Source organism: Cololabis saira, chromosome 1, assembly GCF_033807715.1.
Source record: "Cololabis saira isolate AMF1-May2022 chromosome 1, fColSai1.1, whole genome shotgun sequence".
Lineage (NCBI taxonomy): Eukaryota > Metazoa > Chordata > Actinopteri > Beloniformes > Belonidae > Cololabis > Cololabis saira.
In genome coordinates this window covers 34,154,084-34,165,902 of record NC_084587.1, presented here as the reverse complement: position 1 = coordinate 34,165,902, position 11,819 = coordinate 34,154,084, and the positions used below count along the sequence as shown (strand labels likewise).

The window sequence follows — 11,819 nt, the reverse complement described above, 5'->3', positions numbered from 1 at the left end:
TCATCATATCTGCTGCTCTCTGAAACACATGTTAATGCTCAATAGTACACATATATGGTTCTTTAATATATTTGTATTATACTAAGATGCATTCATTTTCAATTGCTTTTGTCCTTAATGGCTTTTTCCCCTTACATTACTTTTACTTTTATACTTTAAGTAGTTTTGAATACAGTACTTTTATACTTTTACTTGAGTAAAAAACTTGAGTTGATACTTCAACTTCTACAGGAGTATTTTTAAACTCTAGTATCTATACTTCTACCTGAGTAATGAATGTGAATACTTTTGACACCTCTGTGCTCAACCAGCTGAGTGTCTCCGTGCCCTGCAACTGAATAGAGGCTCAGGTTCTTCGCTGCAGCTGGTTTGGATTTGGGTCCCAGCTTGTGGGCCTTTGCCACGTGTCATCTCCCTCTCTCTGCATGTTTTCATGTTTATTCGCTGTCATAAGGACAGTAGTTCCCGAAAAACAAACATAAAAAAGATTCAGTCTTGGACTGTAGTATTAAATGTAGTTTAATCAACAGTCAGTACATCATGATGTGATCATGAAGGCACAAAAATAAATGAGTCTATTACATTTAAAATTCATACATTCACACAACTTTTACAGTGCAAACTAAATCTCTAAATCTTATTTTTTTAATTCATGGAATCACACCAGTTTGTTACTGATAGAGATCATCTTCTCCTTCATCTCTGTACAGACCCGGCCTGCCTGACCCAGCGCCGGATTCTTGACCTCCAGACCGAGTCCCAGTAGCAGAAGGGAATCTGGAGGAAGAGGGATGTGGAGTAGGATCATCTGGAATATATCCAAATCAAAGCCAATTTATGCCAACCACATTTTCTACAGTTGTTGCATGTGTGTACCTGAAGTTTCCAAAACCCCGGCTCTGCTGCAGAGTTTGAGAAAACATCTCATACTTGCGAATGTCGTTGTCACTGACAGAGCGACGAGCGAACCGCATCGCCTCTTCAAAGTGATCCTTCCTGATCTCTGGGACTGGATCATAGTCTTCATCCTGCAGAAAGAAACATAGATGAGGACTATAAGTTGACATAATACACCATGTATAGTAAACATGTGCATTCCAAGTCCACAGCCGCCCTTTTGGGAACTTTGTTCTCTTTCACAGTCTCTTTTCGGCACCAAGCACACACAGCCTGGTTCTACAGTGAGATGGGATTTTTGGATTTGTAAGAAATTCAGAGTCCCCACGCTGCATTCCCTTGTGTTTAATGCAATGTAATGTGGTGTGAACATGTGAGAATGGAGAGCAGCAGTGGTAGCCGACCATGGGGACGCCCGGTCTGCTCTGTCTCTGACGCTCAGCCTTGATCTCGGCCTCAATAGCCTCCCGGATGGCCAGCTTACAAGCTCGCTGACAGATCTCTGTCAGGTCGGCTCCAGAGAAACCCTCTGTGATGCGAGACAGGATTTCCAGATCCACATCCTGCAAATCAGAAGAGCAAAAGAAAGCAGCTAGAACGGAAATAAGGCTTTAATGATCAAATCTTAGCATCCACTTTGTTCAGTGATTATTGTTTGTGTCCGTGGGTGCTCCTGGGTCAAAGAAGCACATAAGGACACTTCATTCCTTGCAGTCAAGTTGCAGTCAAGTTATACCTTGTGAAGAAAGAGTGAAAGACAGTCTGTGCTCCTTTACTCTCATCAGAGTGTTTGCGTGGGCTTTGCCTCCTGACTCCAACGAGTAACATGTTTTTGTTTTACTGGTGAACTGTCTGAAACCACAACGTGAAGTGTTTCGAGGCAGTCTCAGGGTCGTATAAATAACTGCTTCTCCATCTTTCCTTAAGTTTCCCCCTCACTTTCAAACGTTGATCGTGTCAGTCTGCCCTTCTTTGCCTGAATGAATGCAGAAGAGTATGAGACATTTCCTGTCTGAACTCTTCCTGTGACTGCGGTTTAGCTTCTGTGACTACGAGGCTAAATTGTTTTGGGACTAAAGGGATTGAACTTGTAACCCAATGCCTTTCTCTTATTTCGGATTTTCATTTTAACAAATAATTTCTGCTACTTTATTCTTTGTTTTTATAACACAAAACTTACAGCAAGATAATTAAACCTGATATACTTCTTCAATGTTACGATTGCGCTTAAATGAACCAACATTATTTGCTACAGTAGATCACTCAGCTACACATAAACTATTCTGTATGTCACGCATCAATAAACACGTTCTTTTAATGGTAGAATCAAAAAATACATGAGAGACTTGGAGTGTTTTTGCTCCCAAATACTCAAAAACTTGGTTATAGAAATGGAGAAAAAAGGGAAGACTGCCACAGACTCATCTTCTTCCCCTCAGCCGCCAGGCTCATCAATGACTCAGGTTCCCTCCCCCTCCCGCTCCTTAGTGACAAAAAATAATCAAAAACTGGACTACAATTTATTGTATATGCCTGCACTTTATTTTTGTTTATTCCTTCACTGTGGTGTTGTGTCTGTGATTTATTTATTTATACGTGAAAATAATATTCCGAGTGCGCACACTGTTACCAACGTGACAATTTCCTATGTGTTTTACACAAATGGCAAATAAAAGCAATCTGAATCTGAATCTGAATCTGAATCTGAATCTGAATCTGAATCTGAATCTGAATCTGAATGGAAATTAGCCTTTTGGCTACAATTGGGTGCATTTAAATTTTTTTTAAATGTTCATTAATGTACATTGTCCGTCTATAACAAATAAAATGAAAATGAAAATAAAAAAATGAAATGGTCTAGAGAAATGTTTCCTTTTTTTACTAACCTTTGCAATGGGAGACCATAATACACCATGTATAGTAAACATGTGCATTCCAAGTCCACAGCCGCCCTTTTGGGAACTTTGTTCTCTTTAAATGTTTCCTTTTGTTACTAACCTTTGCAATGGGAGACTTGCGCAGGTTGGCTTTGAGAATTGCTGTTCTAGAGGCTTTGTCAGGCAGAGGGATGTAGATGAGCTGGTCCAGACGACCCGGCCGCAGGATGGCCGGGTCTATGATGTCGGGTCTGGTGAGACGAGAGGGCAGATGAGAAGAAATCAGGGAAGTTGTTCATGTATCGACCAGTCCTCATTGCAGATATAAAAAAAAAGGGCTGCACCTGTTTGTGGCACCAATGATGAAAACGTTCTTTTTGTCAGACATGCCGTCCATCTCTGTGAGGATCTGGTTGATGACTCTGTCGGCTGCACCGCCTGCATCCCCTGCTCCGCCTCCTCTGGATTTGGCAATAGAGTCTAACTCGTCAAAAAACAAGATGCAGGGTGCAGCCTGTCTGGCCTGTGGAAAAAGTGAAAAAGGTCATAAAGGACTAAATGTAAAATAAGAGGTGCCAAATGATCTGCAAGGAGCACGGCTCTCACCTTATCAAACACGTCTCTGACGTTCGCCTCTGACTCTCCAAACCACATGGTGAGCATCTCAGGGCCTTTGATGGACACAAAGTTAGCCTGGCATTCATTGGCGATGGCCTTTGCTAAGAGGGTTTTCCCGCAGCCAGGAGGGCCGTAGAACAACACCCCACGGGACGGGGTCATCCCAAACTTCAGGAACTTATCAGGATACTCAACAGGGTACTGAAGAGGAAAGGAAGAGGATTGATGGATTGGTGGTGGGAGTTGTATTTATGGTTTTGTGCAGAGTTTGAAAATGTTTCTTCCACCTGAACAAGCTCTTGCAGCTCTCTCTTGACCTCGCTCAGTCCTCCAATGTCCTCCCAGTTGACTTTGGGAATCTCTGCCACTGTCTCTCTCAGAGCTGATGGGTTGCTCTGACCCAGGGCCCACTGAGGAGCAATTAAAGAGAGGAATGCATTTCTCCCTGAGAAATATTCCTGTGCAGCTTCAGTTCTTGTGGTTATTTGTGAATTTCTGAAGTCTGGAATTCTCTTAGGTGTGTGTGAATGTGTGTGTTCAGTACTTGGAAGTCATCCATGCTGACAGCCAGGGAGTTGAGCAGGTCGGCATCGATGGTTTCATCTTCCAGGTCTATCAACGTCAGCTTCTTGCGGATGGCTTGCAGAGCAGCTTCTGAGCACAGAGCAGCCAGGTCAGCACCCACATGGCCATGAGTCTCCGTGGCGATCTAACACACACCATGAACCAAAACATCGCTCACATCAGATGCTGCTGTGTTTAACTGGGTTCTTCACAGTCTTGATTTTGTCCTATAAGTACAAATAATATAATGTAATATAATATAATAACCACTGATGTTCTGGTTTCTAAGAGAACTCAATTTTGATTTTCCTTTTGACCACAAAATGTGAATTCAGAATAAACTATACTATGCTGCCACATATCTAAAATACCCCCAAATAACTGTTGCATTGTCTCTCAGACAGTTTTGTTTTGCAGCTCTTAGATTTGGAGGGGTTAAAGTGAGCCCTGATGCTTTAAAATATATTTTTAAAACTCACTTGATCCAAAAAGTTAATTCTATAACACGAGGAAAGAAAAGAAAGAAAGAAAGAAAGAAAGAAAGAAAGAAAGAAAGAAAGAAAGAAAGAAAGAAAGAAAGAAAGAAAGAAAGAAAGAAAGAAAGAAAGAAAGAAAGAAAGAAAGAAAGAAAGAAAGAAAGAAAGAAAGAAAGAAAGAAAGAAAGAAAGAAAGAAAGAAAGAAAACCTTGTCAATTTGCTGTGATGTGAGTCGAGGAAAGAAAATTAGCAAAGCTGTAAAATTAAGAATATAAAAATACTTAAGCATCTGTGTAGGAAAATCTACACATAAACCATTCTTGAAATGACCTACAGTGGTAAGAAAAAGTATGTGAATCCTTTGGTATGAACTGGTTCTCTGCATTCTTTAATTTTCCACCCAGTAGGACCTTGCTTTCAGCAGGCCAACACTTGTCGAGGCTGAAAATATGGGGCTGATTATTCCTTTGCAGTCGCTGGTCCTAAACTCAGGAAAACGCTGCCGCCTGAGATACGAACCATCACTGGCCCGCCTCTGTTCAAACCCCAAACTAAACACCCACCTGTTCAGAGCAGCATTGGGCTCATAATAGCACCTTCACCTTTTTACGTCTCATGGGATTTTTAATTGGAATATTTTTATTTTCTAGGTTTATTTCTAGCCTTATTTCTTTTTCAGTCCATGCTTTGATTTTGATTGTGAAGGACTTTAGTCAACTATGGTTGTTTAAAAGTGCTAAACAAATAAGGATTGATTGATTAATTGTCCATAAATGTGATCTGATCATCTTGAGCTGATATCACATAAACAATCATAATTTCTCATTTTCTTTATTGAAAAACAGCCATTAAACAAACGGCGGAGCTGGTTTGTAGCCGGCTGAACCTCCTCTACTAAACACTTTTGGTAGCTCTGGATCAGACCTACACAACTTTCAGGAGGAACTTTTGACCATTCCTCTTTACAGAACCACTTCAGGACGTTTGCTTTAATCAGTACACGACACATTTGTTGGATGTCTGGTGTGATCAGTTTTCTTCAGGTCATTCCACAGCATCATTATGTGCTGAGGTCTGAACTCTGCTTCATCAAGCCTCTGCTGGGAGACCGTCCCCCTGACATCAACCTGTGAGCTACTTTGGTAAACTTTGTCATTCATTTTCTCCTCGATGATGGCAAGTACCGGTAGTCCAGACCCTGTGGCGGCAAGGCCAGCCCAAATCATCACACTCCCTTCACCGTACTTCCCAGTTGGGAGATGTTGTAAGTGAGCTGTGCCCGTTGTGTGCCATACTCAGTGCAGTTTTCTTCCAGAAAAAACTCAGTTTTTCTTTCAACAGTCTGCAAATCATTTTTTTCAGTAGCCTCGCTTATCGCTTTGACAAAGTTCAGTTGGGTAGCTGCCCAGGCAGGGATCTGTTGAACCATCACCAGCTCCAGAGATGTCTTCAAGCCCTCAGCTGCTTCTTGTGGTTTCCTCCTCCATTCATTGAAGATTCTGGTTTGTACCCCTGAAACCATCTTGGCTTGCCGTCCACATCTAGGAAGAATAGCCACAGGACCAACTGTGGGCTGGTGGATGCCTAAACACTTTGAGATGACTTTGTATCCCTTCCCAATCTTGTACAGGTTAACTGCTGTTGATCACATGTCTTAAGAGGCTTCCTTTCTGTGAGGCATGGTGCCTATCAGCAGAAGCATCACATCACATGATCTGATCACATTTTATGAAAACATTTAATAATTTAATCATTAATGATTAAATTATTCCTTTTTTTTGTCCTGGCTCACCCTCTCCAGGTCCACATCATCGGTTAGTTTCATGTTTTTGGTGTGGATCTGCAGGATCTCCAGTCTACCAGTCGAGTCTGGGATCCCAATGTCAATCTCACGGTCAAACCTGCCTGGAGAGACGACATAGTACATGTCAGTGTGTGTGTGTGTGTGTGTGTGTGTGTGTGTGTGTGTGTGTGTGTGTGTGTGTGTGTGTGTGTGGTGTGTGTGTGTGTGTGTGAACAAAGAGGCTCTCCTAACCAAAGCGTCTTAGAGCAGGGTCTATACTGTTTGGGCGGTTTGTTGCTGCCATGACAATCACATGTGCTCTCTGCTTCAAGCCATCCATCAGGGTCAACAGCTGCGACACGATACGCCTCTCCACTTCACCGTGAGTCTGCACAAACAGACAAACGGTCAAATTGACAAAAGACAGAAGCCTGCTCAGATGCAGAGGTGGACAGAGTACTCGACCCCAGTACTTGAGTAAGAGTACAAATACTACTGGTCAAAATTTACTCTGTTACAAGTAAAAGTAACTCAGTCAAAATATTACTCGAGTAAGAGTAGAAAAGTACTTGCTTTTAAAGGTACTTAAGTATCCAAAAGTAAATGCTTTTAAATTTACTTTAAGTAAAAGTAAGAGTAAGAGTAAGAGTAAATTTCTTATTTTCCACATCAGTAAATTACTATATTTTTTCTAAATTAATTTAAGTTATAAAGTTTAAGTTGTAAATGTCAGTGGTTTGTCTGTGCCCTCGTTTTTTACTCGGTCGAACTCGAACATTGAGTTAAGATACGGCCAAGGATTTTGTGAAAGTCCCTGCTCCGAGTCCGGCTCATTATCAGACTCAGACGACTCAGTGGATTGTCTTTCTTCTCCTGACGCAGGCGTAGCCATTGCTGCGGCTCTGTCTTGACTTGACAAACGCAGGCTACTTTGGCGGTATCGTTTTGAGGAGGCTTGACGTATTTCCGCTTTACGTACATCCCAGTGGAGAGCGTGCACTGTGATAGGTCTCCTCCTTTGACAAAAACAGCTTGTGTCCAATAGGATTTTAGGGAAGAAGAAAAAAGAGCAGACCTGAAAGTAACGAGTACTTTTCAGCCTTCCTAGAAATGTACTCGAGTAAAAGTAAAAATATTTGTCTTGGAAATGTATTCAAGTAAGAGTAATAAGTACCAAAGAAATCTAATACTCAAGTAAAGTACAAATCCTCTGGATATGTACTTAAGTACAGTACTCAAGTAAATTTACTCCGTTACAGTCCACCACTGCTCAGATGTGTTGTCCTGTTCCGTATGTGACGCCTCACCTTCTCCCTCTTGGGAGCGATGGCATCCAGCTCATCGATGAAGATGATGGCTGGAGCATTGTTTTCCGCCTCCTCAAATGCTTTTCTCAAATTGCTTTCTGACTCTCCCGCCAACTTGCTCATGATCTCGGGACCTGGTCAAAGAATTGTGAAACCAATAACACAAATGCAAGAACAAATGCAAGAACTCATAAGACAAAACAGGCCTCACCGTTGATGAGGAAGAAGAAGGCACCAGTTTCATTGGCTACAGCTCGAGCCACCAGTGTCTTCCCTGTACCTGCCGGGCCGTAGAGCAGGATACCTCTGGGGGGCTAGGAAAGACAAAGGAGCCCAAACGATTCATAAAAATACAAGTGGCTTTTATTGGAATCGAAAGAAGCTGTTTCATGGCACGATGGAGTGACGGTTTGTGTGTGTTTAAGAGCATTACACCTTCACTCCTATGGCCTTGAAGAGTCCTGGATGTCTGAGAGGAAGCTCCACCATCTCTTTGATCTGAGCCAGCTGTTTCCGACAGCCTCCGATGTCATCATAACCAATGTCATTAAGACTCTCCTCTTCATCCTGTCACAGAGTGATCTGCTTAGATTAGAATTACTGACACTTATAAAATCATTTCAGATTTTGATCAGGTTTCGAAAAGAGAAAATGGGATGCTAAATACAATTTATTTTATTTAACCATCCTTAAATCCCCCATTGTATACTTAAAGTGGGGAAAAACTGGCTTTTTTATGTCGTATATATCAAATATTGTTCCCAATTGAGGCTCTGAGTAGAACAAGTGATTCAGCAGGCCTCCATGAAGCTGAGTCTTTGTCACAGCCAGACGCTGAATGTCCTTCCCGCTTTTTCTCTCTTTACACAAGTAAGCCTCAAGATGCTTATAGTTGCAACCAGAAGTTTCAAATATAGTTTCGAAAATGATGGATTTTTATTTTCCACATCTGACAGAAACATTGAAGGAATATTTCCCATTTTAGGCCAGTTAGTATTACTTTAAAATTGAATTTTAAAAGCAAGATAGACCATTAAAAATAAAGCTATTTGGCCATGATGGAGGAGGAAAAAGAGGAAGGTTTGCAGGCCTCAGAATACCCTCCCAACTGTGAAGTATGGTGGTGGCAGCATCATGTGCAGGAAGGACTGGTGCATTTCTCAAAATAGACTGTTTCATTACAAAAAGTGTAAACGCTGAAGCAACTTCTCAAGCTTAGGCATAGTTGGATGTTCAAAGTGGAGAATGAACCCAAACCTATCCCCAAATGAGTTGCAAAGGGGTTTAAGAACAAGATGGTGAGCGTATTGGAGTGGTTCACGCAGCCCCGATCTCAGTCTTACAAAAACTCTGCAGGTGGGACTAAAAAGATACATTACATCTCAACATTTATCTAGACTTTAAGGAGTTCTCCCTTTTCCCATAGTCCAGATCATGTATGTCATTGCACTTGTCATTGCGTTATCATGCTGACAAATCCAGACAGACAGCTCGACCTGCCACATAACGTCACCTCTTCTCTTGTCGTGGCAGAGAAAATAAGATGATACACTTGCATCTTTGAGATGGAGATCTTCCTGTTGTTAATACAAAACGTCATTTTTCTACACCGGTTTAGATGTTTAACTGCTTGAAGGATTTTTGCTCATTATTTTGGCAATTTTCAACAACTGTTTGATGTGTAACCATGACAACAGGAGAGTTTTCGACTCATAGGGGCAGCTGAATGATGTTTCAAAAGCCTGTGTAAGGCTCGGAAGACCCTGAATCAAGATGGGCTGAAGTACAGCAGGTGTGAAACTGAGAGAAAGGACATTCAAAACGTTTTTTTTCTGTATTGTTGTGAAAAATCACGAGCGTATAACATAGTCAAATCACAAGCATTTAACATAGAAACACTGGAATAAAGACTGATTTTAATTAAGTACCAAGCACTTGATCACCATGTGTCTGCAGAAACATATTTTGCATTAAAGCACCCTTCCAACTTGTCCGAAGCCCCCTTGTTTTCTCTCACACACCTCTCGTTTGATGGGCTCTCCCTCACAGTAGATGACAGTGTCTGGAGCAACAATGCAGTGAGGGCTGGGATCCGTCTCCACCACCTTGAACTCCACTGCCCGCATGCTTCCCCTCACCAGGAAGATGTCCCCTGGCAGCACAGGTAAGCAGTAAATCATCATCCAGAGGTAGATGATTTTATTGTCTTAGCATCCAACAAAAACAGCAAACTTGACTGTGGTTAAGTTCAAAGGCAGAGATTTCACTTTACCTTTGTGTACAGGCCGGTAAGCCTCTAGAAAGTATGGTTTAAGGAAAACCTCAAAGAGGTTCCCCGTCAGGCCCTCAATGGTGTCATCAATGGGGAGGACATGAATCTTTTTCCCATACTTGATATCAGGGCAGGCGTGGATGCTTTAATGTCGCACACATGACTATTTATTAGTCAAAATGATCTTCACGTGGTCAAAGTGTTACATACTAAGAGCTGCATGCTAAATCTACCTGATGACATCACCAAGCCGGATGCGCAGGTTGTTGCGCGTCACTCTGTTCATCCGAATCCGCTCATCTGCACAGGTGTCCTCGGTCAGGACGATGCATACAGTCTGCCGCCGTTTCCTTCCTCTTACCACCACTGTGTCCCCACGGAATAGCTGCAACTCCTCTGTCTTGTTCTAGCGATGACACGCAAGCATGTGAATAAACACATTGCTGGTGGTAGGTACTTTCACACCCCTCACACACACAAGCACACACACACACACACACGGATGCATACACACCTGTGACAGGCTGACAATGCTGCTGTCTTCACTGAGGGCTTCATCCACGATGAGTCTGTTTGGTCTGTGTTTCTGCTTCAGGATGGCTGTGGAGAAATCTTCTCCCTTTGGGCTTCCAAACAAGAGACACATTGAGACACGCATGCAGGCTCTGCACAGCCAGATCCAGTTTCCTCATGTGACTCTGGGCTGTATTTAGAATCCCACCAGCTCTGCATGTAGGAGCTTGTTGACTCGAAAAACCTGAAAATATTATGTCCATTTCTAAAAGTCTGGTATTTAAAATGCAATCATTGAAAAAACAAACTATAACTCTCTCAGTCCTCAGATTTTAGGACAAAATAAGGTAAATGAACACCAGGCATGCCATAACATGTTACATCTTGACATTATTTACTTCACACAAAGCCACAAATATTGTGTCATTAAATTGCTTGATCCGGTCACTTGTAAGACCCCCTTTTAAGGTCACTGTTTTCTACATTATCAGTCTCTGATTATCAAGGATTCTTGGACCACTCTTCTTTACAATGTTGCTTCTGTTCACTGAGATTTGAAGGCCTTTGTTTTTGTAAGTCTTTTTTTTAATAGGATGATGTCTGGAAAGAGGGCGCTCTCTCTTTCACGTCTGCTCTCAATTAACTTTTAATTGGTAACTAGCACATGATACAAATACAGATAGAGCCTGCTGAATAAAATGTGTCAGTACTTCATATCTGCAAACATTTGTTTCTGTGTTGAAATATGCATGAGTTTGCATGCACATACACAGAAAAATGGAGACAAATCCGCTGTGTGTATGCAGCTGCTTCACTCACTCTGCTCCTCCTGGGCCTGGCATGTCTGCGGTTCTCGATGTCTTCTGGGTTTACAGTCCCTCGGTTCTCCAAATTCTTAACGTGTTTTCTCTAAAGAATTCAGGACTCCAGCTTGAACAGTTCAAAGCCTCCAGATTCCTTTGGATCTGACCAGCCTGGTGAGGTTTTGGTCATCAGAGGTTCCCAGCAGAGAGTTTCGGGGTTTTCTTTTTCCCTACTTGTCCGAAGCCCCCTTGTTTGCAGGGAGCTGCGGCCCGCTTGTATATCTGAGGAGGAATAAATATGCCCATCTGCTTTTCACGGGGTGCACAAACACTCGTGTGTACACACAAAGATCTCAAGCCCTTACCTTGGAGAGCGGCCCAGAACAGATACCGTGTGATATTTCCCCCTGCCCCTGATACACGCCAGCAAATGAAAGCAGCACTCTAGCTGGCCACAGTTACTGACAGATATCTACTGCTTGGTCATGTAAATTTTGCATGGACATTTCCCCCAAAAGGAGTGCTGCATTGCGTCTCGTGTATGTCGTTTGTAAAACACTATATGTCGTTTTCTTTGGTGACACTGAAGGCAACTGCTGTTCTGACCCATCTGCTTGAAACCGTCGTTGGCCTCACCCCCTCACGACATGCTGCATGGGAACATTTGTGTGCACTTCGCCCACCCTTGAACAAATCATTATTCACACA

The 11,819-nt window shown here is 42.3% G+C and overlaps 1 protein-coding gene across 1 annotated transcript; it reads right to left on the bottom strand.

The window, feature by feature from the left end:
- Positions 1–512: 512 nt before the first annotated feature.
- zgc:136908 (Transitional endoplasmic reticulum ATPase) lies at positions 513–11,426 on the bottom strand. The gene is made up of 18 exons (XM_061732015.1): positions 11,128–11,426; positions 10,310–10,421; positions 10,029–10,201; positions 9,796–9,938; positions 9,545–9,675; positions 7,959–8,090; positions 7,735–7,837; positions 7,524–7,657; positions 6,469–6,604; positions 6,226–6,338; positions 3,937–4,101; positions 3,680–3,802; positions 3,381–3,593; positions 3,119–3,297; positions 2,896–3,025; positions 1,302–1,460; positions 877–1,028; positions 513–777 (listed from the first exon to the last, which is right to left on the bottom strand). The coding sequence occupies exons 1-18, from the start codon at positions 11,148–11,150 to the stop codon at positions 672–674; spliced, it is 2,427 nt and encodes an 808-aa protein (XP_061587999.1). The 5' UTR covers positions 11,151–11,426; the 3' UTR covers positions 513–671.
- Between the last annotated feature and the right edge of the window lie 393 nt (positions 11,427–11,819).

Bases quoted from the DNA above. Each gene is read 5' to 3' on its own strand.
- zgc:136908 (XM_061732015.1), bottom strand. From the start codon at position 11,150: ATGCCAGGCCCAGGAGGAGCAGA. The intron at 8,091-9,544 runs GTGTGTGAGAGA...ACTCTGTGACAG, and splicing joins GAGAGCCCATCAAACGAGAG to GATGAAGAGGAGAGTCTTAA. The intron at 7,838-7,958 runs GTGTAATGCTCT...TGTCTTTCCTAG, and splicing joins TCAAGGCCATAGGAGTGAAG to CCCCCCAGAGGTATCCTGCT.